The following is a 23,455-nucleotide window of genomic DNA, read 5'->3' on the forward strand; positions in this document are numbered from 1 at the left end:
TTTCCTGTACCTGCGCCCCTCTTTCCTCGTCCAGCTCCACGGTCATCAGCGCCGACGTCCCTTTCTCGCTGACGGTGGAGTGCTGACCCTGCCAGAAGAAGTAGCAGCATTTCTCCTTCCCCGGCCCGCTACTCCTCGCCTCGGGGTTCAGCCTACGACCGACTGACACACACACACAGGACGAAAACATCAACAAAATACTCTGAATCGTCAATAATAATGTTGTTATTGCAGCAAGTTTATCTCCCTGTGCAAATGGAAATCTTAACCTTAATTACAACACAAAAACTTGGTGCTCATTAAATTATTCTAACATATTAAGCACAATGTTTTATAGAGGATGTAAATTGGGAGTCCACAGTGGCTAACCTGAGGTGTTGATCATGTACTTCCACTTGACCACGTAGGCGTCTCCCTCATGGAACTGGCCGATGCTCTGGCGTGGCAGACGGCTGTAGTCGAACTCCAGGATGTGCCAGACGTCCACTGACGCCGTGCTGATCTCCTGAGTCCTCATGTGGTCCTCGGTCTCCACCGGGCCGTGTCCGCGGCCGACATTTAACCCGTCCAAGATGGTGGAAATGGACGACTGGAGGACGGGCAGCATCAAGGTGGCGTCATAAGGCCGGCATTCTCTACCCGGGGCCTCCTGAGAGAGCTGAGATGCAAAGATCACAGATAAGATTTATTTAAAAGCACATTTTAAGACGCGATAATAACGTCCTTTCTGATCTGACATGTAGCATAAGCTTCTCTTATTACTATTTTAGCTGTCAATGGTAACACATGGGCTCATTCTTCTCTATGGTGCTTCGTACAGCATCCACTCAAAGGCACATGCTCTTATTCTTGTTTCGGTCCCAGTGTGTAACCAACTGTTCCTGGCAACATTAACTGAGATCAAGCATCAGCCCAATAATCCAATATATGAACAGATGGGGGGGATAGAGAAAACATGTGAAGACTCTCTGATCTGTGTAAGAATTGCAGTTATCCTCATGAGACAAGCGTTGGATTTGCACCTTCTGCTCAGGTACGAGCTCGCCGCCTTCCTTTGGTGTTGGCGACTTCGCTTCGGACCAGTCCACGAACTTTTCTTTGAACAGGATCGTCTCGTTGTGCTCTGTCAGCCTGCCAAATATCGCCCAATCAGGACGGCCCTGGCCCTTCCTGTCATCGGACGCACACACAGACACAAAGAAAAAGAGAAAAGATGCCAAGATCAAACTTTATGTTATGTTAAATCAAAGAGCTTTACATAAAGTAAGACCATGGTTGTTAAATTCTTGTGTGTAAATTTGTACGTGTGGTTATTAAAAGTTATCAGAGTATTTTTTATGTCCTCTATTGTTTTTTAGAGACAGTTTACAATCACTTTTTAACAATAGTTTTTAAAATATAAAGATGCAGATTGTAGCAATAATGTCATCACTCTATTTATTATTATTATTATCATCAAAAGACTATTTCAGGGCAAATAATTTATAGTAATGACAAGAACAGAAATGCAGATGTGTTTGTATGTGTATGTATTAGTGATGTTGTGGGGACATAAATGCATTCACACACTCACATTATGGGGACTCACCTCCCATCTGGGGACAAAAGTTGGTCCACCAGTTACTTATGAGTTAAGACTTGGTTTTGGGGTTAAGTAAGTACAAAATGTGGGTTAAAAAAAAGGTTAGAGTAAGCCTTCAGAAAATGAATGCAAGTCAATAAAATGTTATTGCAAGTGTGTGTGTGTGTGTGTGTGTGTGTGTGTGTGTGTGTGTGTGTGTGTGTGTTTCCCACCTGGGTATGAGTGCGTTGCAGCCTCCAGGGTCCAGTGGGTTGACGTCACAGCAGGTGTAGTCAAACGTCCCGTTCCAAAGGTGTTTGGCGAGCTGGAAGGCCACCTTCCTCTGAGCCAGAGTCACCTCTTTACCGTGCCACACATACACCTCACTGCCAAAGTCAAACACCAACACCTGCAACGAAAACAATGGGAAAGCATCGGGGAGTTGTTTGTCCATGTTAACCAAGAGCTACACAGAGGTTATATTTTGAGTAAATGCCTCTACAAGCACCATGTGGACAGTGCTCTTATATATATATATATATATATATATATATATGACATATGTTATACCATATTAAGACTACAATATAAATAATTCACATTCCAGATGCTCCTTCATTTATATGAGAAATGATCAATGTAACTGCAGTGCACTGCTTGGTGTTAGCCCCACTGTCCTGATCCCGTTTCTATTTGTTCAGCGGCAGCAGTGCACAGATGGATGTAGGAGGTGCTCGCCATGGCACCTGCTGTTGCTAAGCAACACATTTAAAACCAGCCAGAAGCACAGAGCTCCTCTTCAGAATACTGACATGATATATATATATCAGAAAATCTTAAGTTACATACTGTGGAGATGCTGCATTATTCTGGTGTCATGAGGCTTCAGTGAGTCAAAGGGCAACTGAAAGTAAAGCCGAACAGTGTCGGCTAAAGAGGTGGAATCAGGGATTCTCCTCCACTACGCCTCACGGTCCGGTAGCCTGGGTTCCCTTCTTAACTTCCAACAAACCTTCTTAAACACATTCAATTTAAGGACGTTCCAGGCCCGATTCCCTCAAATTCAAGGACCTAACACGTCATAGTTTGAGGACTGTTGATTCCTGAGAATCTTTATAATGCCGCTGTTTAACCTGCGTCGTTCTACTTCCATCCCTCATACACAGGCGTGACCGCCGCACTTTCTCCAGGCAGGTGCTACTGTGGGCTGACACACAGTGGAACATAACCTATATTCTTGTACGAAATATATATATTCAAGCACTTTCAACACTCTATTTATGTCTATTTGCAAAAACATACAAGGCCTCGATTCCCCCATCCCCTCAAATGCACACACTTTCAAGGACTTCAAGGATCCCCTTAAAGGTAAAGCCAGTGCGAGCGAGAGGGACGGTAAATTTGTAGGGGCGTATTTGTTTGAGTGTTGAATTCAAATAATCTCCAGACACCACCTTTTAAAAAGGCATGACTAATGCTCGCAGTGTAACATTTCAGTCTTCTAATCCAGGTCAAAAACACTGACAGCACATTCTCTCCATTTGAATACAAAATCAAGAAGCAAAAACCATGTCGAGACGCCTTTGCGGACCAACAGAAAGTCCCACTGACCTCCTTGGACGCCAGCAGAGAGCTGCGAGGGACCTTCCCCCACTCGTCATCATCAGGAACCAGTTTGTCATCCAGCAGTCTGAAGATACAGTTGGTTTCCACAATGGCATTCTCAAACTGCTCATCCTCCTCTGGTGGACCAGCCGCTATAAGCACAATCAGACGGACATGTTATAATCAGTGCAACTGTTTGTTATGCTTTACAAAGTGTATACAGGGTATCTTTACACATTTTGAGAGCGACAACCTGAACTTTCTTGTCAAATCTGAATATTTAGGTCATGTCTTACGTTGGTAAGCGGCCTGTCCTCCGAGGACCGTCCAGAACTGCTGGGTATCTGGACCCTGTGGGTTGACCCCTTCCTCGATGGTCTTCACCTGGGTCGCCCTGCAGCCCATGTCCTTCTTCATCTGGATGAAGGTGGCCATATCTATTGCCTACAAGCCAGAAACAAAGAAAAAATGTATCTAGGAACGGGGAACGGACCTCGACAACATCCTGCTTAACTTTTACACACACATTTTGAGAAAAGGTGCAACTCATAACAACTGAGTCAGACACTGAAGACAACGTGAGGTTACTGTAAAGAGACTTGGCTGACTCACGGGAAGGTTGTTGTGCATAAAATCATAACGAAATGAGTAAACATCACTGAACGAGGAGGCGGAGTAGAAAAACAAATGTTTATTACAAAGCGTCTAGACAGAGACCCTTTGGGGAATTGTTAGAGCTGTAGCCTGAAAGCATGTGTTTGATGAGGAAGCATATGTGCCAGTGTGTATTACTGTGTGTAGTACTATTCGTGTGTGTGCCGGGAATGGAAATGCGAGGCAGCCATCAACATTACAGCAGTAGCTTTGATTCTAGACGTGCAAAATGAAAACTCTTCAGGAACAGACTGTAATGATTAGTAATGCAGGAGCAGGCGCTCACCTTGGCCTTCTCGATGACGTTTGAGAACTCTCCCAGCCAGACGACGCAGTGCTCTGGAGTGACCAGCAGGAAACAGTCGCCGCTGTTCAGTGATGACGCTCTCGGCTCCACCAATCTGGTCTGAACGTGACGACGACCTGGAAAAAAAAAATATCAAACCATTCCTCTAAATTTCCATTCATACTTATCTTTCCCTAAAAAAATAAGAAATCAGTGGGCATGCTGTCAGCATAAGTCCAGGTTTTAATTAAGGCTGAACATCTATTATCAGTCTAAACTCTGAAAGTAAAGACAGTCTAAGGGAAGCAGCTTCATGCACACAGCTCAACACAGTCAGAAAGGGTTTTCACCTTTGACCTGCATCAGCATGAGGTTCTTGTACGGCACGGCGCTGTTGTTGGACATCTGCTCGGAGATGTTCACGCTGCGCAGACTCACGCTGCTGAAGTTTTCTTTACTGGCCAGACCAGCTAGAGCAGCTTCAGAGTACTCAGAGGATTTACTCACTGGAATGAGAGAGAAAAGAAATGATAACCTTCAGGGGTAGAAAAATACCATAAATGCTTCATTCAACTTTAAAGAAACTAAACCAGTACAGTAAACACTGCTACAGAAATGGGCCATCTGAGGCTGCATTCCAATTAGTACTGTTTACCCAATCAATAGTTGTTTTGTAGGCTGTAAACAATGATAATGTTCCCAATTCTCCACTAGGGTTTTTGACAACAAACACATCCATAGATAAACACACGCCATCATGCTTACGCTCACTCTTCTCAGCCTTCATCCTCTTGCTCTCCAGCTGTGCCACGTTCAACCTCTGCTCCGTGTACTCGTGTCTGATGTCCTCTCTGGCTGCCAGCATCTTCACAGGGTTTCTGGACGACTGGACGTTCCTGGACGGGCGCACCGACCTCTTGTGCTGCACCATGGCCGAAGTCAACCTGGAACGGGAGAAAAGCATGCGCATGAGTGGTGTCTGATGTGCTCGACTTATATTCAGCCATCCCTAAAAGCTTCATTGTTTACTTACTTGGGGCCCTGAGAACCAAAGATGGTGTCAAAATCCTCAGTGATCTCGATCCTGGTGGGCATGCGTGGAAATTCAGCAACACGTCTGTAGAACTTGGAGAAGATTTCGTCATCCAGCTTCATCACTTCCTTCACCGCCTTCTCGGTAACTGTTATGGTGGTTTCCTGCAGACTGGCCACTGATCAACGAAGGAAAAGCTACATCAGGCCCGAGCACAATAATAAACACAACAAGGGTGGAATTTGCCAAAATAGCAGAAAAACATGCCCAAATAAATAGTTTTCTTTTCCAGAAGATGACACAAAACATTCCTTAATAGATATCGATATCACGTAACGAGCTTAAAGTCGGTGAGGAAGTTCATACCTTTGCTATTCAGACGTCCCAAGAAGCTCTCCAACTTGTCTAGTTTCTTGTCCGATTCCATGTCTGATCTGGCCTCAATTTCTATAAATGAAATAATTAAATGTTACTACTGTACTGTATATATTGGTACAGACATGTCATATAGTACATATTGTAAAAGTTTGAAAGTGAAAGCATCGATCCCTTGTGGTTAAAGCAACAACAAATGTGCAAATTAACCAATTCAGGTTTAAACCACACTGGTGCATATACTCCTCTGATTTTTTAAATGTATTTAGCAGCGGTAGCAGAGGTAGCAGTGATGACACTGGACACGGATCTGTCTCACCCTCTTGTGGTTTGTTGACAGCCGGCACGCTGCTCTTGAGTTTGGTGGAGACCGGTGACAGGATGGGACTGATAACGGAGGAGGAGGCTGCCAGGCCTGCGGACATGAGATAGGACGTTACATTTAATCATTTATATATTTAATTTACAGCAGCGAATCAGTCTATCAAAACATTATGAGTTTACCACATATTTTTGAAAAAGTAATAACCTGAAATTCCCAAAGATATTACCAATTTGTGAAAAAAAGACAAAATCACTTCATTTTTTTAGTTTTAAAATGTCATGCTCATTATCTGCGCTCAGATTCGGTGTTCTGGGCCACTTCACACGTTGGCAGCGAAAGGTGGCAGCGTCAAGAAAACAATTACAGAGATGAAAATCAATCAATGTGACTTAAACCTCTGCTGAGAAAGTGTGAGGCTATTTTTGGGGGCATTCAGCCACAAATAATCATACTGGGCATCGCAATCTAACACTGGGAAACAAATCTCATCGAAAGAATCAGAGATAGGGAAAGTGCATTTTATAGGCCCCCTTTTTTGTCAAATATAATGTGCATAAAAATCATGCCCAGTGGCATTTTCAAATGGTGCACATAAATATGGGTGGATAACAGCAGGTCTGCACACTGACCTTTCTTGACCATACGAGCAGCCACGGTGTACTGGGTGGAGTCATTCGCCGCTCCTCTGCCCTTTGTCTTCCAGGCATCCTCACGGACTGAAATCATCTGTTTTCTCTCCTCAATGGACATCTGGGCCTCGATCTCCTCTCCCATCTTCTGCACAGACAAGAGGACATCAGAAAAAACGACCACGTTATGAAAAGATTTTGAAGCGACAGGTCTTGAATGCAAAGCAATAAACTCTGCACAATAAGGCTACAATTCCAGGGTGCTTTCAGTCATGTTGGAGTTATTTTCCTTAACAGGTTTAAGAGCTGCATTCAAACTTAACACGAGATCATAGAGGCGAACCAAAAAGCTTCCAGACACTACTGGATCTATTTTCCATCACCTCTCACACAGCTTCACTATAACTTCATGTGACTCCACTCTTCCTTCAGGAGCAATTATTCATGTAGTCACAGTATCAAACCAAGCAGATATAAAAAAGAGTGGATGCACTCAAACGTGCTCGCTGCATGTCCTTTCAAGCCCATATAAACTACTTTATTCCACCGTAGTAGTGACGGCTATACTCTGAGTTGTACTCATGCAGTCAGAATCAAATGAAACTCAAGAGCACCCAAGGCGCCCAACACACCAGTAGCTGCAAACCAAGCAGAAAAGAAAAAGACTCAAGTACATGCAGCACATTCGAGCTTGTCCGGTTGCGTGTCCTTACCTGACTATGATGGTCAATATACTGACACTTTTGGCCAAGGGAGATAGTAGGAGAAAAGGTGGAAGAGAAGACAGGTTCCTGAGGATGTAGAGGTGGATGGAACAGTGAAAGAAAGGACAGCAGAGGAGGAAATGGAAGAAAAACGACGAACGTGCAGATGAAGGAAGATAAGGGACAGATGCAAAGGAGAGAAGGCCAGAAACTGGGAATGTAACATGACTGTTAAAACTACTGTTAAACTACTCGCTATAGTGCAGCTTCCAGCTGTGGAAACAATAATGACTTTGTATAAAAGTTAAATGTTTGTAAGTTCTTTGTTCAGCTCTGGAGTCCTTGTTTTTAGATCTATTTCTGTTGTCAAATCCCTTGAATACGTGTGCACATACTTGGCCAATAAAGCTGATTCTGATCAATTCAATGTTTTAGTTTTTAATTAAATTAATTAAATTGATTACTTAATGCCCCTTTAAGACGGAATCAGCAAAAATCTAAATAAAGCTTTGAAAAGTTTTAGCGTCAGTGACTTTCCAAACACCGTCCCACCGCTTCAGAAGCATCACAGACTGAAAGTAAAGAAGAGCGCCCACTACACACCCACAGACTCAGGAGAAGCAATCACACAAAGTCCACACAAAGCTGTGATTGGACAACACAAGTCCCACACGAAGCTGATTGGCCCACACCGGGTCTTACCCAGAGCTGCTCAGACACAGACACAGCGGAGTAGTCTTGAACGACCACCCCTTCCTCCTACAGGGGTTAAACACAGGGGAAGTTCTCGGTCAGATGGAGAGAAAGGGGGGAGGATGAGGGGGAGGGCATTGTTGCTGTAATGGGTTTAGGGGTGAGATAGCCTGGAGGATTACCATCCAGGGTTTAAGCAGGCAGTTTCTCCCAACTGAATACTAATGTGAAGTAGATGAACTGCAGGAAAAAAAGTGTAAAACTTAGAAATTAGAGGTTCTTTGAGTGTATAATTTAATTGCAGCTCCTATTTAACCAATAGAGATGCATATAAATCCGTATCAGAGATCCTTAAACATTCTTTTTTGTCAAATAAGCTTTCATTGTCACTGTTGATACTTAGCCGGGAGCTTACTCAAATCTAATTGTGTTAAAAAAAGAAGAATCTATGACCAAACCCCCGGACAGCTAATTCTACAGCAGCAGACTGTCCCATATGCTTCCTGGTTTACAGCCTCTAGGGGCTGGACGCTGCACTGATCTGGACCACTGGGCTCAAACAACAGATGGACTGATGGAGGAAATGAAAGGAGCACTTAGCTAAAGGAGCAGGGACGGGAGCTGGCATGGTAACCACGAAGGATGGGGGTGAAATGTGTTTACTCTGGCTACTTTGGTGAAGCTGCTCCACCAGTCTACCCAGAGGTGGAACTTTTTTTGAGACATGTATGTGCTTTTTTTAAATTCAGGGACACTTAATTATCGTATAAGCTCCCACCAAGATAGCAACAAGGTAGCAGGTCAATAGTAGAAGGTGAAGAGAGGGAAATTAATTTCAACCTGGATCTAATTTTCAATTTTAACCGGCTGTATTGCAGAGTTTTCAGGGATCTCTCTTAAACACAGCTTCACCGTGGCATCCATTAGAGCAAACAACACAAGCAGCTCTTTAAAAAGAATCCAATTTATGTGATATAATACTATTTGAGTTATTATTATGAACACTGGTGTGCAGATGAGACTGACCTTCGTCTCGCAGGTCTGCTCTGACTCCCATAGCTGCGCCTGCTGCTCGGTGGACACCACCTTAACCACTTCCTGTTTCTTGTTGATCCGGTTCCTCCAGTCCTCCTCACCACTCTTCTTCAGCAGTGCCACTCTGTCATAAAACAACAAAAACACATCACTCATTAGAAACTCCAATCCAAGTGTTTCAAAGTTTAAAAGGTACAAAATACAGTATGTGGGTGTACATTTGGGGTATAAAATAATAGATAAGACATCTAGGATATTTCTATTTGATGGAAGTTCTTGGAAATTGTTTTGTCCAAGCCAAGTATTGTATCATATGGCATCAACCAATGTAGTGACCATGTACATCTAGAATCAAACCTGAACAACAGGTGAAACCAGAACAAAGAAAAAGCATCGTACCTCAATATTTTTACTCAATTTAAAGCAAATTTCCAAAACTTAAAGAAAACACTGTTCTTCTGCAAATAGTGTCTTATTGTAAGGTGTTCGAACCTCTTGAATTGCTATCATGTAATCTAATGGTGAAAACATTTCCTTGGCATTACCCTGTGAGTATATTTTAGGGTCTGACAGTTATTGTGATCAGCCTGTCATTAGAAAAATAATCATATAAAGGGGACAAAAAAACGTTTCTGTGGTTTGAAAATAATCATTCAAGAGTGAAAAACCAGGTCAGAGATTTCTGCTTTACAAACGGGCCTCCGAAAGCGCTGATAACGGATGGCTGAGGGGTAAAAGAAAGTGTGTCATCATCCCAGCTGCTTGAGTGTGGACAGGCCAGAAATGAGGACATTGGGAGGAACCTGCTGAATCTCAGAGGATTTCTCCACCAGTCCACGCAGCTCACAGCTGGCTGGGAGGAGGAATGCAAATGTTCCTAAAAATGAATCTCTCTCACCTACATAAATGTCAAAGTGTGAAACAAACCTACAAACTGCGAGGATGAGCAGACTTCTGCCTGATTCTGTCAAACGCTTCTAATTTATCAGACTCAGTGTCGAGTTTTCATCTTGTTAAGAGCTCCGACTGGATCCTGGATTTGTGAATGGAATCAAGGCTCATGGCTTTGCCAGGCGTTAGGTTGAGATCGGCCTTTGTTTTCGTGGACCCTGCTATTTTTTGTGGTTTTGTGATAGCAACAAGAAAGTAAAGAACAGTTCCCCTTACCACTGAACACACATTCTGACCACAAGGCATGTGTGATACTTATTGAGTGAAATAAAGATTTGTCTCTCCTATAATGTCTCTCATATCTCAACGACTGCTGAACATCTGGGCAAAATTGTGGCTCTATGTTTGCAATGGATGGACGAGCAAAAAACACAAACTCAAACAGAAACTTAAACTTTAATTTGGTCTGTATTTAATTGTGGTTACTTATTAATTATAAAAAAAATACAGACAGATATACCAGTAACACTAAAGAAGTGTCCTCGCACATATTTCATGTTGACTGCTGAAGGGGTTTGAAGAGGGACTGGTTACCTTCCATGGAGAGCCTAACATATTTTTGTTGGGCACGTGACTGGAATTGAGGGGGAGGAAAATGCAGCAAAGACAGACTGTGCCACAGTAAATACTGTGAAAAGAGCCTATACTGTGATGGCCATGAATGTTACATCATTATTATTCAGGTTTTTCTGCCAAATGATCCTGATAGGTCAAAATGCTATCACACTCTCGAGCAGCATTACATACACTGTCCGAATGTGGTCAATTACCCAGTAAGATAAAAGTATGCTGTAAATAAATGGGCTCACAGACTTAATGGTGGCATTAACCTGACTGGCATCAAGTCACTTTCAGATCCTTAGCTGTCACTCACCTCTCCCTGATGGACATCTGTTGGGCGGACATCTCGTCAGACAGTTGGTCTCCAGACTCCGTCGGGGACAGCAGATCTCCAGAGTGGACACTGTGCCTGTCGAAGTCCTCGCTGTGGTCCAGGGGCAGGGACTGGGAATGGACCAGCGCCTGGTGGAAGGACTGGGGTTTGGGTGGTGTCTGTGGAGGCACCTGGGGTTTGGGCTGCGGCTGGGGGGCCGTCTGCAGGTAGGGCTTAGGGAGAGGCTGGATGAATCCCTGAGCTCTGGCCTGGGTTTGTGAGGACTGAGTGAAAGGTTTGGGGTACGTTGGTGGGGGCTGGGTGTCGGCCGGAGGTTTGGGTGGTGTCGGTGGAGGCTGCTGTGTGACGGGTTTAGGAAGAGTTTGAGGAGGCTGGAGGCTGATTTGCTGCTGACTGCTTGAAACGTGAGACACTGTCATGGATGACACTTTAGCTATCGGTGGCCTCAGTGGTGCAGGATGATCCGGGAGGTCTGAAATAAGCATACAGTAATACAATCATGTAGTTACAATCGTCAAAATGATTCACATATTAACAGAGACATCTAACTACATTATTCATAGTTTTTTCTCTTTCTTTAAGTGTTTAGACCATTTATTTTCAAGCATATATTGTAAATTATTTCAACCAATACTTTTTCTAACTCAATACAACCAAAGCTGAAATTGACTCTGGTATATGCAGCTGGTTTTGTAAGGAAGAAATGTGATTAGTATCGTACAAGGCCTGCTGTGTACAGTATGCTGTTCACATTTTGGAGACTCATCTGCTATTTGGAGACAAAACACAGGTCAACGACTACATCTTAGGCTTTACACTTGTGCTTTGAGCTGAGGTCAGGGTAAGGGTCAGTGTTAGGCATGTCGAGGAAGGTCCACGGGGAGTTATTGTGAAGCAGTGCAAGTCGTCCTGGCCTCATGATACTCTAGTCTAATAGATCTACCAATACTGAGCTAAATAAGAGTACGGCCTGCAGACAAGGCATCCTTTGTGTCCTTCCTGTCCTCTACCTGTTTCATGGAAGTGCCGGCCAAGTGTTCTGCACTCTCGCACTGAGTGCTTTCATCTCTCTCTGTAGTGTTTGTGTGCATGCATGGGAAAAAGACCACCCCTGGACACATTCTGCATTAGCACATAAAAACAGGTCAGGCCCATTATACTGGAGTATGCGCAAGGCGAACCCACGGGCGTGATGTGGTGCACGGGGACCACAGCCCCTTTTTATGACAGTGAGCACAACACAGATTGATTTAAATCCTCTGACAGTCAGCATGTCAGGAAAGGGCTTCCTCTTTCCAGACAAAGGGAGCCACGAGGCAAATGCATGGACAAATATGCTAATTAGATGCAGCTTCAGACGCCTCTCTCTCTCTGTCTGTATCAGCCAAATCAAATACCCTCCAGCTGGGACAAGTGTGTGTGCAGCCGGCAGAAAGCAATCATGCGTGGGAGCATGCTGCATGAGACAATGAGGGTAATGAGAACAGCCCCTTCACTCGACATTGCTTCCACTTTGTTTTTGTCACTCCCTTTCTCTCTTCCCTTTATGTCCCCTCTGTTTTTATCTGTCTTCCCACATCCCTCCTTTTACCCTCAGCTATTCACAACCCTATTATCATTATTTCACTTTTCTCCATCTCATATCTGTGTAAGTCGTGTGAGAAGCATCCTCCTACCTGAGATGCCTGGCTGGCTCCGGCCGCTGCTCTTCTCCTGCTCCTGTGTGGAGGAACCGTGAGCTGCCTCTCTCAGGTGCCCTCCTCTTCCTCTTCCTCCTCTCTCGGCTCTCTCCTTACTCTCCTGGGAGTGTCCGTCTTCGGCTCTCCGGCTGGGCAGAGGCTCAGACTCGCCCCTCCTCAAAGAGAGCTCGGCAGAGTGCTGAGGCTGGGGATGCTGCCGCTGGTGCCTGCCGTCCTGGTCCCTGTCGGGGGAGTGCAGCTTTCCCTTAATGCTGCCCTCTTGGATCTCTCCTCTGGCTCCTCCCTGCTGTCTCCCCCGAACCTCCTCCTCCTCCTGACGCTCCCTCCGGCTCTCCTCCACCGCCTCCCCCTGCTGCCGGTGACTTTCAGAGGAGGTGGGAGCACGAGGAGCCCCGGCTCTCTGTCGGCTCTCAGGGAGGAGAGGGGAGGAGTTGAGCTCAGCATCGGGGTGGCCCGGGTCTCCGCTCTGGGCCATGGAGAAATACATCAACGCCCTCTCCTGGTGGCTGCTCGCAGTGCCGGCAGCCTGTTGTTGGGCAGGGATGTAGGGCATCGCGGTGGACTTCCCTGGACGGAGACCGCCGTCATCGCTGCCGACACCGCCGCTGCCTGGCGTGATAGTTACTGTGGAGACGGTGGCTTGGGAGGTGACGGCTGCCACAGAGCGGATCAGGGAGGCAGACAGGGGCTCCAGTTTGATCTCGCCTCCGTTTTTCAGCTGCAGGAACAACAGGAATCATGTCAGAAATTCGGGATGGAAAAGAATGACAACAGGAGGGCTGAAGGGATTGATATGGAGAGAGGATGGGTTAAATGGAATTGTGGCAGGGAAGTTAGAGATTGGTGGAGGTATGTGTGGATGTTACAGAAGGTATTTGGTGATGAACAGATGGATGCATGAAAGAATAAAGATGGATGAGAAGGAAGATGGATGGGTGAGGGGAAGGACAGCAGCAATCAAAGGAAATTAGGGAAACAATTTTGAGTGCTTTGGGTTTGCTCATGAAGCTGCAGCTGTACAGCAACTCTGTCATTCACAAAATGGCAGCAGGGAGCCGAAGCACAGACTTTCACACAACTGAATCATAAACAACAGAAGACAGACAAAACATTTTCCCTTACAGTTATCATCTGAAACTCAAAAGCATCTAAGCTATGCCATTCATGAACAATCATGCATGACTCTGGTCTGGAAACCTTTATTTATGTTCATATTTGAAAGGCAAACGTATCATTTAATTTATATAATGCATGGAATAATCAGTGGTGTCCTTAAAGGGAAATTACGGTATATTTCAACATGCCATATTTCCCATAAATGTGTGTGTTTATTGGTTGTTCTAACTTGACATTTACTGTCGATGTATCCCTCTGTATGTTGAAATATGGCCCATCTCTTCCTCTGGCTCCAGTAGAGATACTCAAACTATGCACCAGACTACTGTCAATTGATTTTGACTGCAAAACAAGGTCTTTGTATTGACCCATGTTTCTGCAGACAGCCAGATCCATCCACAGACTTATTCCTCAGATACGTTTTATTTATTTTCTTGCTAGTTTATTCGGGTTGGGAGGAAGCCTGAATAAACTAGCATGCAGAATTTTCAGTCGTATAATTCCATGCTTGTTTCGCAATGAACAAGCATGTGACAGAAGCTGCTTGCATCCAAGAATGAGGAGCCATGGAAAACAAACAAGGCACCCGGAACTTTCAAACCATTTCCTCATGACAAAGCAACATCTACCACTTCAAATACACACTGAATTACATTTACGGACATCATCAAACTCAGCTCAGCTACTGTAAGCAAGACAAGACAACACTGGTCACTAGCGGGGGACCAATCAGATCAATCGAAAGCGGGATCATTTGATGCAACCAATCAGAAGTTCCTTACAGGCAGCAGGGGTCTTACATGTTCTCCCTGATTGGCCTCTAAGTCACCGTTACACACCGCGGAGGTTACCGGCGGCTCAGCTTCCTGCGTGGACACCAGTGACTGACTGTGAATATGCTGGACTACAAAAGCATCTGACACTGTGTTTTCTGGCACATGTTTTTTTGTTTCACTGCATATAGATAGATGTATCAGTGTAAGGTGGTGACACACCAACACAACAACAATATACAGGATACAGTACTTCTGAGTTCCACATGTCAATTGTTGGTCATTTGTGACATCTAGAGGCCACTGCATTAAAAAGCAAAAGCCGAACAAACTCTGTGACCTGTTCATTTCATGGTGTCTGAGAGTCCTCCAGCTGCACAGAGAATCATGTCATTCATCCATCACTCACAAAGAGAAACTGGTGCACTGTCAGTGACCTGGAAGTGACTCATCCGTTGCTTCAGGCCTGTTCACTGTAAGAAGATCTAACATGCAAATAATCTTCGAATGCAGTGTTGTTAATTTGATCTAATTATGTTCTACCAAATGTCTTGAATTCCTGGTTACGCTATGTTTTTATGCTATTGTGCAAAATTCACGTTGGTGTCTACATCTAACATTTGGCCTGCACAAAAATGTTTTCGTGACTTTTTTGTCTCTTTAAAACATTATCATATTCATCATTCACTCATTATTCATGTTGTGGGGGCAGTTAGGATGGATGCCACCAAGGTTGGTGAGGGTTCGGAACAAGAAAACAGCGACAAACTGAATCTATTGTAATGTTGTGAATTGAAATCTACTGAGCTAGGAGCTGCATTATGCCTGCATATTTTTACCTGCTCCACCTCTCCCTGGGTGATGGGTTGAGTCTGAAATCGGGCGTTGGCCCTGCGCTGGCGGGTGTCCCCTCGGGCCCCCACGGCGGTCTTGCCCGTAGGCTGAGCGAGACGGTTGAAGAGGGCCATCTTCTCAGACAAGGTGAGGGAGGATAGGTCAGGCTCGTCGGAGAAAAGCTCCAGGCCATCTTCCTCTGCCCCAGCGCTGCGAGCTGGTTTCTGGTACTCCTGGGTATCCTTCTCCTGATCCTGGACTGTTGAGTCTGGCTGCGAGGAGGCCGGGATGCTGGGTAGTGACAGGGGGGCGTCAATGAGTAAAGGATGGGTGTAAATCTTCCAATAGCCATATAAGGTGCTAATTTTATGTCTGGAATAAACCACATCCAGTTGCCTTTGACTTATAGCTTTTAGATATCCTATGACATGGTCGTCCGAGAACCTTCACGGACAAGAAACTATTGTGTTTTATCAAAAGCTTGTAACATTTCAGTTTTTAAATGAAATAACAGTAACCTGTGTCTATTCAAACAAAACATCTGCAGTCTTGAGGTACCAAAAACACATGTGTTCCTCTGCTAAATATCAAATAACTGAACATGCATGCAAAAGCCAGCTAGCTGTAACAACGGAGGCAGATTAGAGGCACAGCAACATAGACATAAGTAGATCAGCACGCATATGCCAGATAATCATATAATGCACTCGGGTGTTTGCAGGGGTTATGGAGGTCTCGCAGCAGTGTGCTAAGTTAAACCAGGGTGGGTAAACAAAGTGCAGGACACATGAACCCGGACATGCAGGGGGCTTTAACCGACTCAACCTCTGACCTTTCCCTAAGATATGCAATCTTTTTTTCTTCACTGACATGTGAGAAACGCTGCGAGAGGGAACGCTTGGAAACTGGGTGTGGAAAGTACTGAATGAGCGATAGTGTTAAAGCCGACTTCCTTCCCCTATAAGGTGCACTTAGGTGAGAAGCAGCTCACGAGGGGGGCAGGAATAACAGCGTAAGATGAGCCGGATGAACAGATCAGCACTGCAGCCAGGAGAGGGAAACGGAGAGCAAAATGTCTCCGGCACCACATTTCAGTTGGTTGCAGTAAACATTATACTTTGTGGTAGAGTCATAGAGTAAATATGTCAAGGGAGGGTTAGCTTTGTTTATAGCTTAATTGCAAAGTCATCAAATGTATAAATGCAGATTCATATACAATAAAATTGTATTGCACCCCATGCATGGTCAATTCTAAACCCACAGAGGTCCATCTACTGTCGTGCTTTCAGTGAACTGAGATCTTGAAAATCTTTAAAGATGGTTTTAATGCAACAAAGACAGCATGTGGTTTTTAAGTATATAATACAAGCACATATATCCCAAAAGGGTACAAAGAGCATAGAAACATGCTATTTAAGTAAGCATGCAACGCAGATACAAATCACATGTAAGTAGGCAGCCCAGCTGTACCTGATGCTGGTCACACTGGGGCCTACTGCAGTGGGGCTGGGGACACGAAGGACGTGAGTGTGGATGCTCAGAGGTTGTGACGATGTGGCAGGATCACTTAAAAGTGGAGAAAAAGAAGGTATAGATGACAAAGAAACTGTGAAATATAGATAATGCAAGTTAACAAGTAAAGACTTGAAAGGCGTTGACAGAGGTGTCTGAAGAGACAGACGGAAAGGTGAAAACAGGTAAAAGAATAAAATAATATTCTCTGCTAATTGTTTGCTGCAAGATGCAGCTAAACAAGCAAAATCCAAGATATACCTTGAAGCGTTGACCACCTCCCTGTTGGTGACGGGTTGAGTGTGCGACCGATCCTGAACTCTTCTCAGACGCCTTTCTACGGCAGCGTTCCGAGAGCGCGGTTTGGGAACACTTCCGTCCGATGTCTTTTCCAGCTCCTGGAGGAATATGTCAGGAAAACATCAGTACTTTAGTTTAGAAAAACAATGCTATTTTAGGAGAGAAATTATATAAATTTGAAGTTCTATGAATACCCAGTTAACTAAATATGGCAACGGCAATTACACAAATATCACTGTCTGCTGAAACTCTGATCAAAGCTCCAGCTTTTTCTTTTGAAATTATGATCACAAAACATTGCTCAGTCAAAAATAAACAGTATTAATCATCTGCCCTTATGATTAAAATGTACATAACGTAGAAGTGTACCCTGAAGAGAGACCTCTTGGCAGCCACACTCATCTTGGCTCTATCGTCCAGTTTTCCTTCATCTAATGAAAAGGAGAGAGGAATTATGTTACGTGGCATCAACTGTATTTAAACTTCTGGGAAAATGATGTTAAATTTTCTTTAAAAATTAAGAATTATATGTGCATATATGCAGCAGACTGAATTTACCTTTGGGATCCTGTAGCTGTGATGGGCTGAGACGAGACCTGCAGAAAACATTAACGTATGTCAAGCATCAGCAATTAGACATTTTTTAATGTATTTTAGGAACCAGGATGTGATTATCATGATCTGAATGCCAACCTAGAACCATCTTCCACCATGCAATTCAGTGTATTAAATAAACAAATCATAAAATGCTGCTGAAGAGCTCCTGCAGATCGCTACAGAGAGCCCCTGCTGTACCTATCTGACTCCAGCCGCTCTGCAGACGTGATGGGCTGGGTCCTAAACCTCTCCGACATGCGACTGTCTCCTGGAGTGATGTAGCGGCGAGGCTTCCGGGCACCCCTGTCCCGATCACTGCCGCTAGCCTGATCTACCTCCACTGCTGACAGATCTACTTTAGTAGTCTCACTTTGAGAGTGGTGTATAGATTTACAAAGATTGACGAAGACAACAAAGAGGAAAAGTAGAAGCAAAGAAAACTATTAACAACGTTTTGTTTTAGTAGACTAGTAGTTTACCAGAAACTGCACTCAAGTTAGAATAACGGGGTCTCACACATTGATATTGGTGCACACGCTGAGCACAACCTAACTGCAACCCAACTGTGAAGAGCCATTTGTCAAAGTTAACATGCAGCAGCAGACAATTTCCAAAGGTTTACCTTGCAAGAGCTGACGCTAACTTGCACAAGTAAGTTAAACTCCAAAAACAAAATTGCAGACAGGACAATGAACATGATAATGGTAGATGTCATTGCAATACACCTTGACACATTACATGCCACAGAACATTGCCATCAGAATTATTTTCTTGGATCATTGGATTATGTTTTTGCAACAGCTTACTAATGCAGAGTTAGACGGTTATTTAGCGATGCAACACAGAGCCCATGCCAGTGGACCTACAACTCAGGTTTCCGGTTGGCATTCTCCAGATACGAGTGTCGCAGCTGTGCTACTGACACCCTGGTGTCCAGGGAGCCCATCTCCCCGTTCGACATCCCTGGTGGAGGGACGGCCCTCAACGTCTCTCTGCTGGCCGCTGCCCTCTCCATACGATACGTGGTAGAATGCTGGCTTATGCCTATATCTGACATGGCGCGGGTTCTTATCTTGGGTTTGGGCCCTCCGCTCATCTCCATGCTTCTTTGTTTGGCCTGCGGCAAAGAGGAGGCCTTCTGGAGATAGATGACTGACTCAAACATCTGGTTCCCTGATGGGTCCGGCCGCTGCTGCTGCCTCTGAGGGTCAAAGTCTAGTCGGGGCTCTTGTTGATTTCTCCGGGAGTCTTGCTGYTGWTTTGGAGGCTCTTGTCTTTGGAGCTCACACTCCTGCTGTCTTTGAGGGTGCTGTTGTTTTGGAGGCTCTTGTCTTTGGAGCTCACACTCCTGCTGTCTTTGAGGGTGCTGTTGTTTTGGGGGCTCTTGTCTTTGGAGCTCACACTCCTGCTGTCTTTGAGGGTGCTGTTGTTTTTGAGGCTCTTGCAGCTGTCTCGAGTGGTCGTACTGAATCTGCATTGGAAGTTCTTGCTGTTGAATTTGAACACCATGTTGTCTCGTTCTGGGTTCATACTGTTGTTGCGGTGGGGGCTCTTGCTGCTGAATTTGGGGCTCTTGATGGTACACAGGCTCTGAGGAGTGATGCTGCCTGGGCTGCTGGAGTACAGAGGTGTGGGAGGGCTGCATAGATCGAAACACTGTCTCCTCTTGGCTGTCATGGCTAGAAAGATGCTCTCTCCCTCTTTCTCTGATCCTCTCGACATTTCTCTCCCTCCCCCTCTCCCTCGGTCTCTCCCGATCCCAGTCTTCCTCGCCTCGACTCATCCTCCTTTGTTCTGGGCTGTAGTTCTGCCAGTCCATGTCTTCATGCCGGCCTCTGTGAGGATCATCCACACTCTTTTCCCTTCGGCGGATCTCTGAGGGCAAAACGGCTTTCCTGCTCTTTAGCAGGCCCTCTGTATGGGCCTCTTCCTTCAGGGCCTGCCTGGCCTCCGATCTTGCCTCCCTGTGGGCGGCATGGATTTGGTCAGCACACACTCTCCTTCGTGGTGGCACCTCAGGAGGTCCAGGAAGTTTGGCAGCGGCCACTGGGGCAGGGAGGGCCAAATAGGGCTGAGAGTCAACAGCAGGGCCAGAGTGTTGGTACTCAGGGACGTAGGCTGTTTGGCCGTGGGCAGTATGGTGGCCTGTGCTGGGCTGGGGAACAGTCCTTTGCTGGCTGGGTTCTGAGCGTTGTGGGGTGTACTGAGCAGAGTTCCCCTGGGTACGGTGTCTGTTACCCTGGTTCCTGTCTGGACTCCAGTCGGGGGGCCTCTGGACAATTTCATCCCTGGACAATCGTTCTCTTACCCGGATTCTTGGGGAAATAAACGGATAAGGGACACTGAGATTTCAGTTCAGTTAAAGACCTTCGGCATTCTCCGAACTCAAAACTCAAATCAAACAAGAGATGACTAAAGAGTATATACCAAGCTTTTATTCTGAAGGGACACACATGATGGTAAATCATAAAATAAATTTATATGAGCCAAAAGTTTACTATCCAACTACATATTTTGCTCGCTGAGTGGTCTCCAAACAACAATCTGCTACTTGCCGAGGCAGCCGGTAGGGCATACAAACTTAGATAAAGTCCCCAAAAATTTGATTGATTTTAATTTTGCACGCACTAAATTCAATTTCCACAAGAAATTGCAAAACCTATTGCATACAAGTTTATGACACAAGACTATCATGTGACCAATTTGAGTTCCCAAATCCTACAGTAGAAATCGCCACAAGGTCAAGTAGTACCATGCCCTGGGTTTAAATTTGAGTCTTAGTTCAAACAACTCTCTCTCTGATGTCTCCGTGCCCAAAAAGTAAACCAAACTATTTTCATCTACAACCTTCTGACCCCTGGTAGCCAAAGGTTGCTCTAATCTCATTGTAGACCACTAAGCCAGACATAATTGATGGGCCTCTGCTTTATCTGACATGGCATGAAGGACTTACACAGTGCATGAGTACACACTAATGCTAGCTAGCATAGGCCGCTGATAAGGCCACAAAGACATGTCGGTGCCAGTGGCATACATAGGACATACTAGTTAGAAAATGATCAGAATGTCCTCTTTTGAGACACGTCAAACATTACCAACAAATAGACTGTGTAGTTTTCCTTCCTATACTATGTCATCTTTGCAAATGGAGCAAAGAGGTGTTTATGTGTACCAATGGAATCAATTAAGCTTTACCTACACTCTATAAAGGTTTGTCTCACCATGCTAGACATTGCCTCCATGAATTTCACCTGCCCATACAGCTCAAAGGCTGGCCATGTGTTTTCATCCTTTCACAGGCTATCAGCAGGTCAGCTATGTCACGTTTCTGGGCCACAGTCCAATCCAAAAATACATGTATACTCGAGGACTTCAATGGCAAACTAAATAAAAGAAAATCAAAGATTTCTGGTAATGTGTGTCTCTCAAGAATCCTTTCAGCACAAACATATATCAGGTGATTAAAAAAACATACATACAAGGCAAAATGCATGTCTTATCTTATGCATTGTCAAAGTCACTGACAGGGTACTCAGATGTAATTTCATAGGGGTCAACAGGCCAAAATCTGAGAAAGGGGGATGTGAGTGCGGCGTCAGCTGACAAGTGCTGAGTCAGCAGGTCTACGACTGACTTTGTCAGGGCATCGAGCTGACTAATGTTGTCACCCCGTCAACTCTGGTTCACTAACTCCACTCAACTGCTCATGAAACCCGGGCCACACACAGTCGCAACCAATTTAACAAGAATTATGGTATTGTGTTGATGAACAAATGGCCAGTTTTACAGAGTTCTGGGTATGTTTGTAGACTGTTTTACCTTGTTTTAAGAGAACAAAAAGGACAGTTGGTAAGGCCTAATAGTTAGTGAAACATGACTTTAACCAACACATGTTTAGTTTGATTCTCAATGGGATGTAGGGATGAATTCACGATTCTTCGAATATTATTGAAATGCTCTTAAGGCAGGTACTTTTCTACCTACTTTCAGGCTGGGCCCTAGTTTGCTATTTTGACAGTGATTTGAAGAAATGTGATAACATCATCGCATAAACGAAAGTCATGTTGGCAAATGCTCCAAAAACAGATGAAAATGAGATGTATGTATTCAGTGAGTCTTTTGATGAATGAATGTTAGGACTAAGTTAGGGATGAAAGTTTTTCAGTTGAAAACTTTGATTCACAAACTTGAAACACTTGAAACACCAGTTAATAAGGGAAGTATTACTGAGTGAAATACTGAAATACTGCACTGTTAGAATATATATTACTGGAACGAGTTACCTGCATGTCCACCCAGAACGTGTTTTTAAAAAGCTGGCTTATTATCTTGTTACTTTACTCTTATTAAGGTGTTTCTAGAGGTATTATGAAATAGTTTCTCCAGAATTCAGAATAACTAACACTTTATATGACCTGTAACAATGGTTTGAAGACATTTATAACCTCTTTCATATTTTTTAAAGACCGACAAATAACGTGTGAAAGAAATTACAGTGCGAGGAAAAGAAAATGTCCTGCCACTATAGAATGAATCAACTGCCAACAGCCAGCTTAAACACATGTACCCGGTGGACGACAGGGCTTAGTAAGGTCTTTTTTACTGACGGCATCCTGAGCAGACAGTACCTTGGAGGTGGAGTGTCACTCTCTGAGTCTGTGTTGAGAAACCAGTTGCTCTGTGACATGGCGGCCAGGCTAAAAGGTGACGTGGTGACAGTGTTAAACCCTGAGGGAAGATTCTGATCAGAGCAAAGTGAGCAGCACTGATCAGCTGAACTGCACTTTGTACATATTGATCAAAGGTTTGTCATCAATTACAGTGTGACTATTTTTAATCGTTACTTCTTTACCGTCAAATGAATTCAAATTATTCATATTTTATTATTCATAGGTTATTATGTCACTTGTCATCATGTCAATTTTTTTCTAAATGACTTCACTTGACGAATATAGTAATTCTCATCCCTTTTGTGGTATCATATTAAAGTTTTTAATAGAAAGTGACATCAGCTCCTTGCTAATGAACCAAGCTGCTGGTAAATCGGGGTTACCTCTCGGGGCAAGCAGGGAAATCATATCCCCTCTAAAAACCCAGCCTGCAGTCTACCCTGCTGCCCTGCAACCTTTCCCTGATGAGCTCCCCAGAGCACCTTTCCATGTGAAACTGGAGCAGCACGTGACAGAGCTGGACCCACAGTCTAGAAAGATCCTAAACCTGGCGCAGTGGTAAACGCAGCAGGCTAGTTAGCTCAGCAGCCAGCCCAAACTGCACCAACTCGTGGATATCTCAGTTTCTCTTTGTTGATTCTTTTTTTTTTTTTACTGCACAAACCAAATTATGGTCGAATATTAAGTGTAGCAATAAACAATTTTCTCTCAAACTTCGCAATGATCAAATAAAATTCCAATAAAAATAAAATTGTATAGCATGCTCTTTTTGGAAGTGATTAGCAGCCAGTGGATGAGTGTAACTACTGTCAGGAAAACAGGTTCATGTGGTTTGAACTCTCTACATGAAGTCTTAAAACACACTGTAGACACAACATCAGACTTCCAATGGTAGGAACACTCCATTACACAGTAGATAGAACCACCCAGAGAGGGATTTAATGGCTTGCGATCATGATTTGGCCGTTTTAGTATTTAAAAAGAGCTAAAGAGTTTCTGCACAGAGTAAAATAAAAACAAAAAACAATTATAAAGGGGTGACGCAGACATAAAAAGTGCGCGTTCCTAATACTTGTGTCATGTTTGACTTTAAAGGAGCTAAATACAAAATTGGGAGCATTTCTATTGACTCTCAACGGCTCGCAACATGGCGACGGCTGCACCGGCAGGTATGCAAACTAAACTATTTATACGATCAAATCTCGAG

At 44.3% G+C, this 23,455-nt stretch overlaps 1 protein-coding gene across 9 annotated transcripts in view; it reads right to left on the reverse strand.

The window, feature by feature from the left end:
* Positions 1–23,455, reverse strand: part of LOC116396223 (supervillin-like) — a 35,471-nt gene that overhangs the window by 7,068 nt on the left and 4,948 nt on the right. For 2 of the 9 annotated variants that reach the window (XM_031870696.1, XM_031870701.1), the window contains exons 7-32: positions 18,445–19,893; positions 17,777–17,947; positions 17,540–17,577; positions 17,351–17,412; positions 16,943–17,079; positions 16,640–16,735; positions 15,175–15,460; positions 14,345–14,428; positions 12,423–13,164; positions 10,726–11,218; positions 8,892–9,024; positions 7,875–7,931; positions 7,182–7,259; positions 6,469–6,616; positions 5,834–5,929; positions 5,506–5,586; positions 5,140–5,317; positions 4,872–5,050; positions 4,457–4,612; positions 4,107–4,243; positions 3,463–3,610; positions 3,173–3,318; positions 1,795–1,970; positions 1,023–1,170; positions 370–658; positions 11–162 (exon numbers count right to left, since the gene is read on the reverse strand). In XM_031870696.1, the coding sequence (XP_031726556.1) occupies positions 11–162; positions 370–658; positions 1,023–1,170; positions 1,795–1,970; positions 3,173–3,318; positions 3,463–3,610; positions 4,107–4,243; positions 4,457–4,612; positions 4,872–5,050; positions 5,140–5,317; positions 5,506–5,586; positions 5,834–5,929; positions 6,469–6,616; positions 7,182–7,259; positions 7,875–7,931; positions 8,892–9,024; positions 10,726–11,218; positions 12,423–13,164; positions 14,345–14,428; positions 15,175–15,460; positions 16,640–16,735; positions 16,943–17,079; positions 17,351–17,412; positions 17,540–17,577; positions 17,777–17,947; positions 18,445–19,893 (5,860 nt within the window). The remainder of the gene's footprint in view (positions 1–10; positions 163–369; positions 659–1,022; positions 1,171–1,794; positions 1,971–3,172; positions 3,319–3,462; positions 3,611–4,106; positions 4,244–4,456; positions 4,613–4,871; positions 5,051–5,139; positions 5,318–5,505; positions 5,587–5,833; positions 5,930–6,468; positions 6,617–7,181; positions 7,260–7,874; positions 7,932–8,891; positions 9,025–10,725; positions 11,219–12,422; positions 13,165–14,344; positions 14,429–15,174; positions 15,461–16,639; positions 16,736–16,942; positions 17,080–17,350; positions 17,413–17,539; positions 17,578–17,776; positions 17,948–18,444; positions 19,894–23,455) is intronic. The other 7 variants (XM_031870700.1, XM_031870699.1, XM_031870697.1 and 4 more) reach the window with 7 other exon arrangements.

The sequence above is a fragment of the Anarrhichthys ocellatus genome, unplaced genomic scaffold (genome assembly GCF_004355925.1).
Source record: "Anarrhichthys ocellatus isolate YVR2014 unplaced genomic scaffold, GSC_Weel_1.0 scaffold54, whole genome shotgun sequence".
NCBI lineage: Eukaryota > Metazoa > Chordata > Actinopteri > Perciformes > Anarhichadidae > Anarrhichthys > Anarrhichthys ocellatus.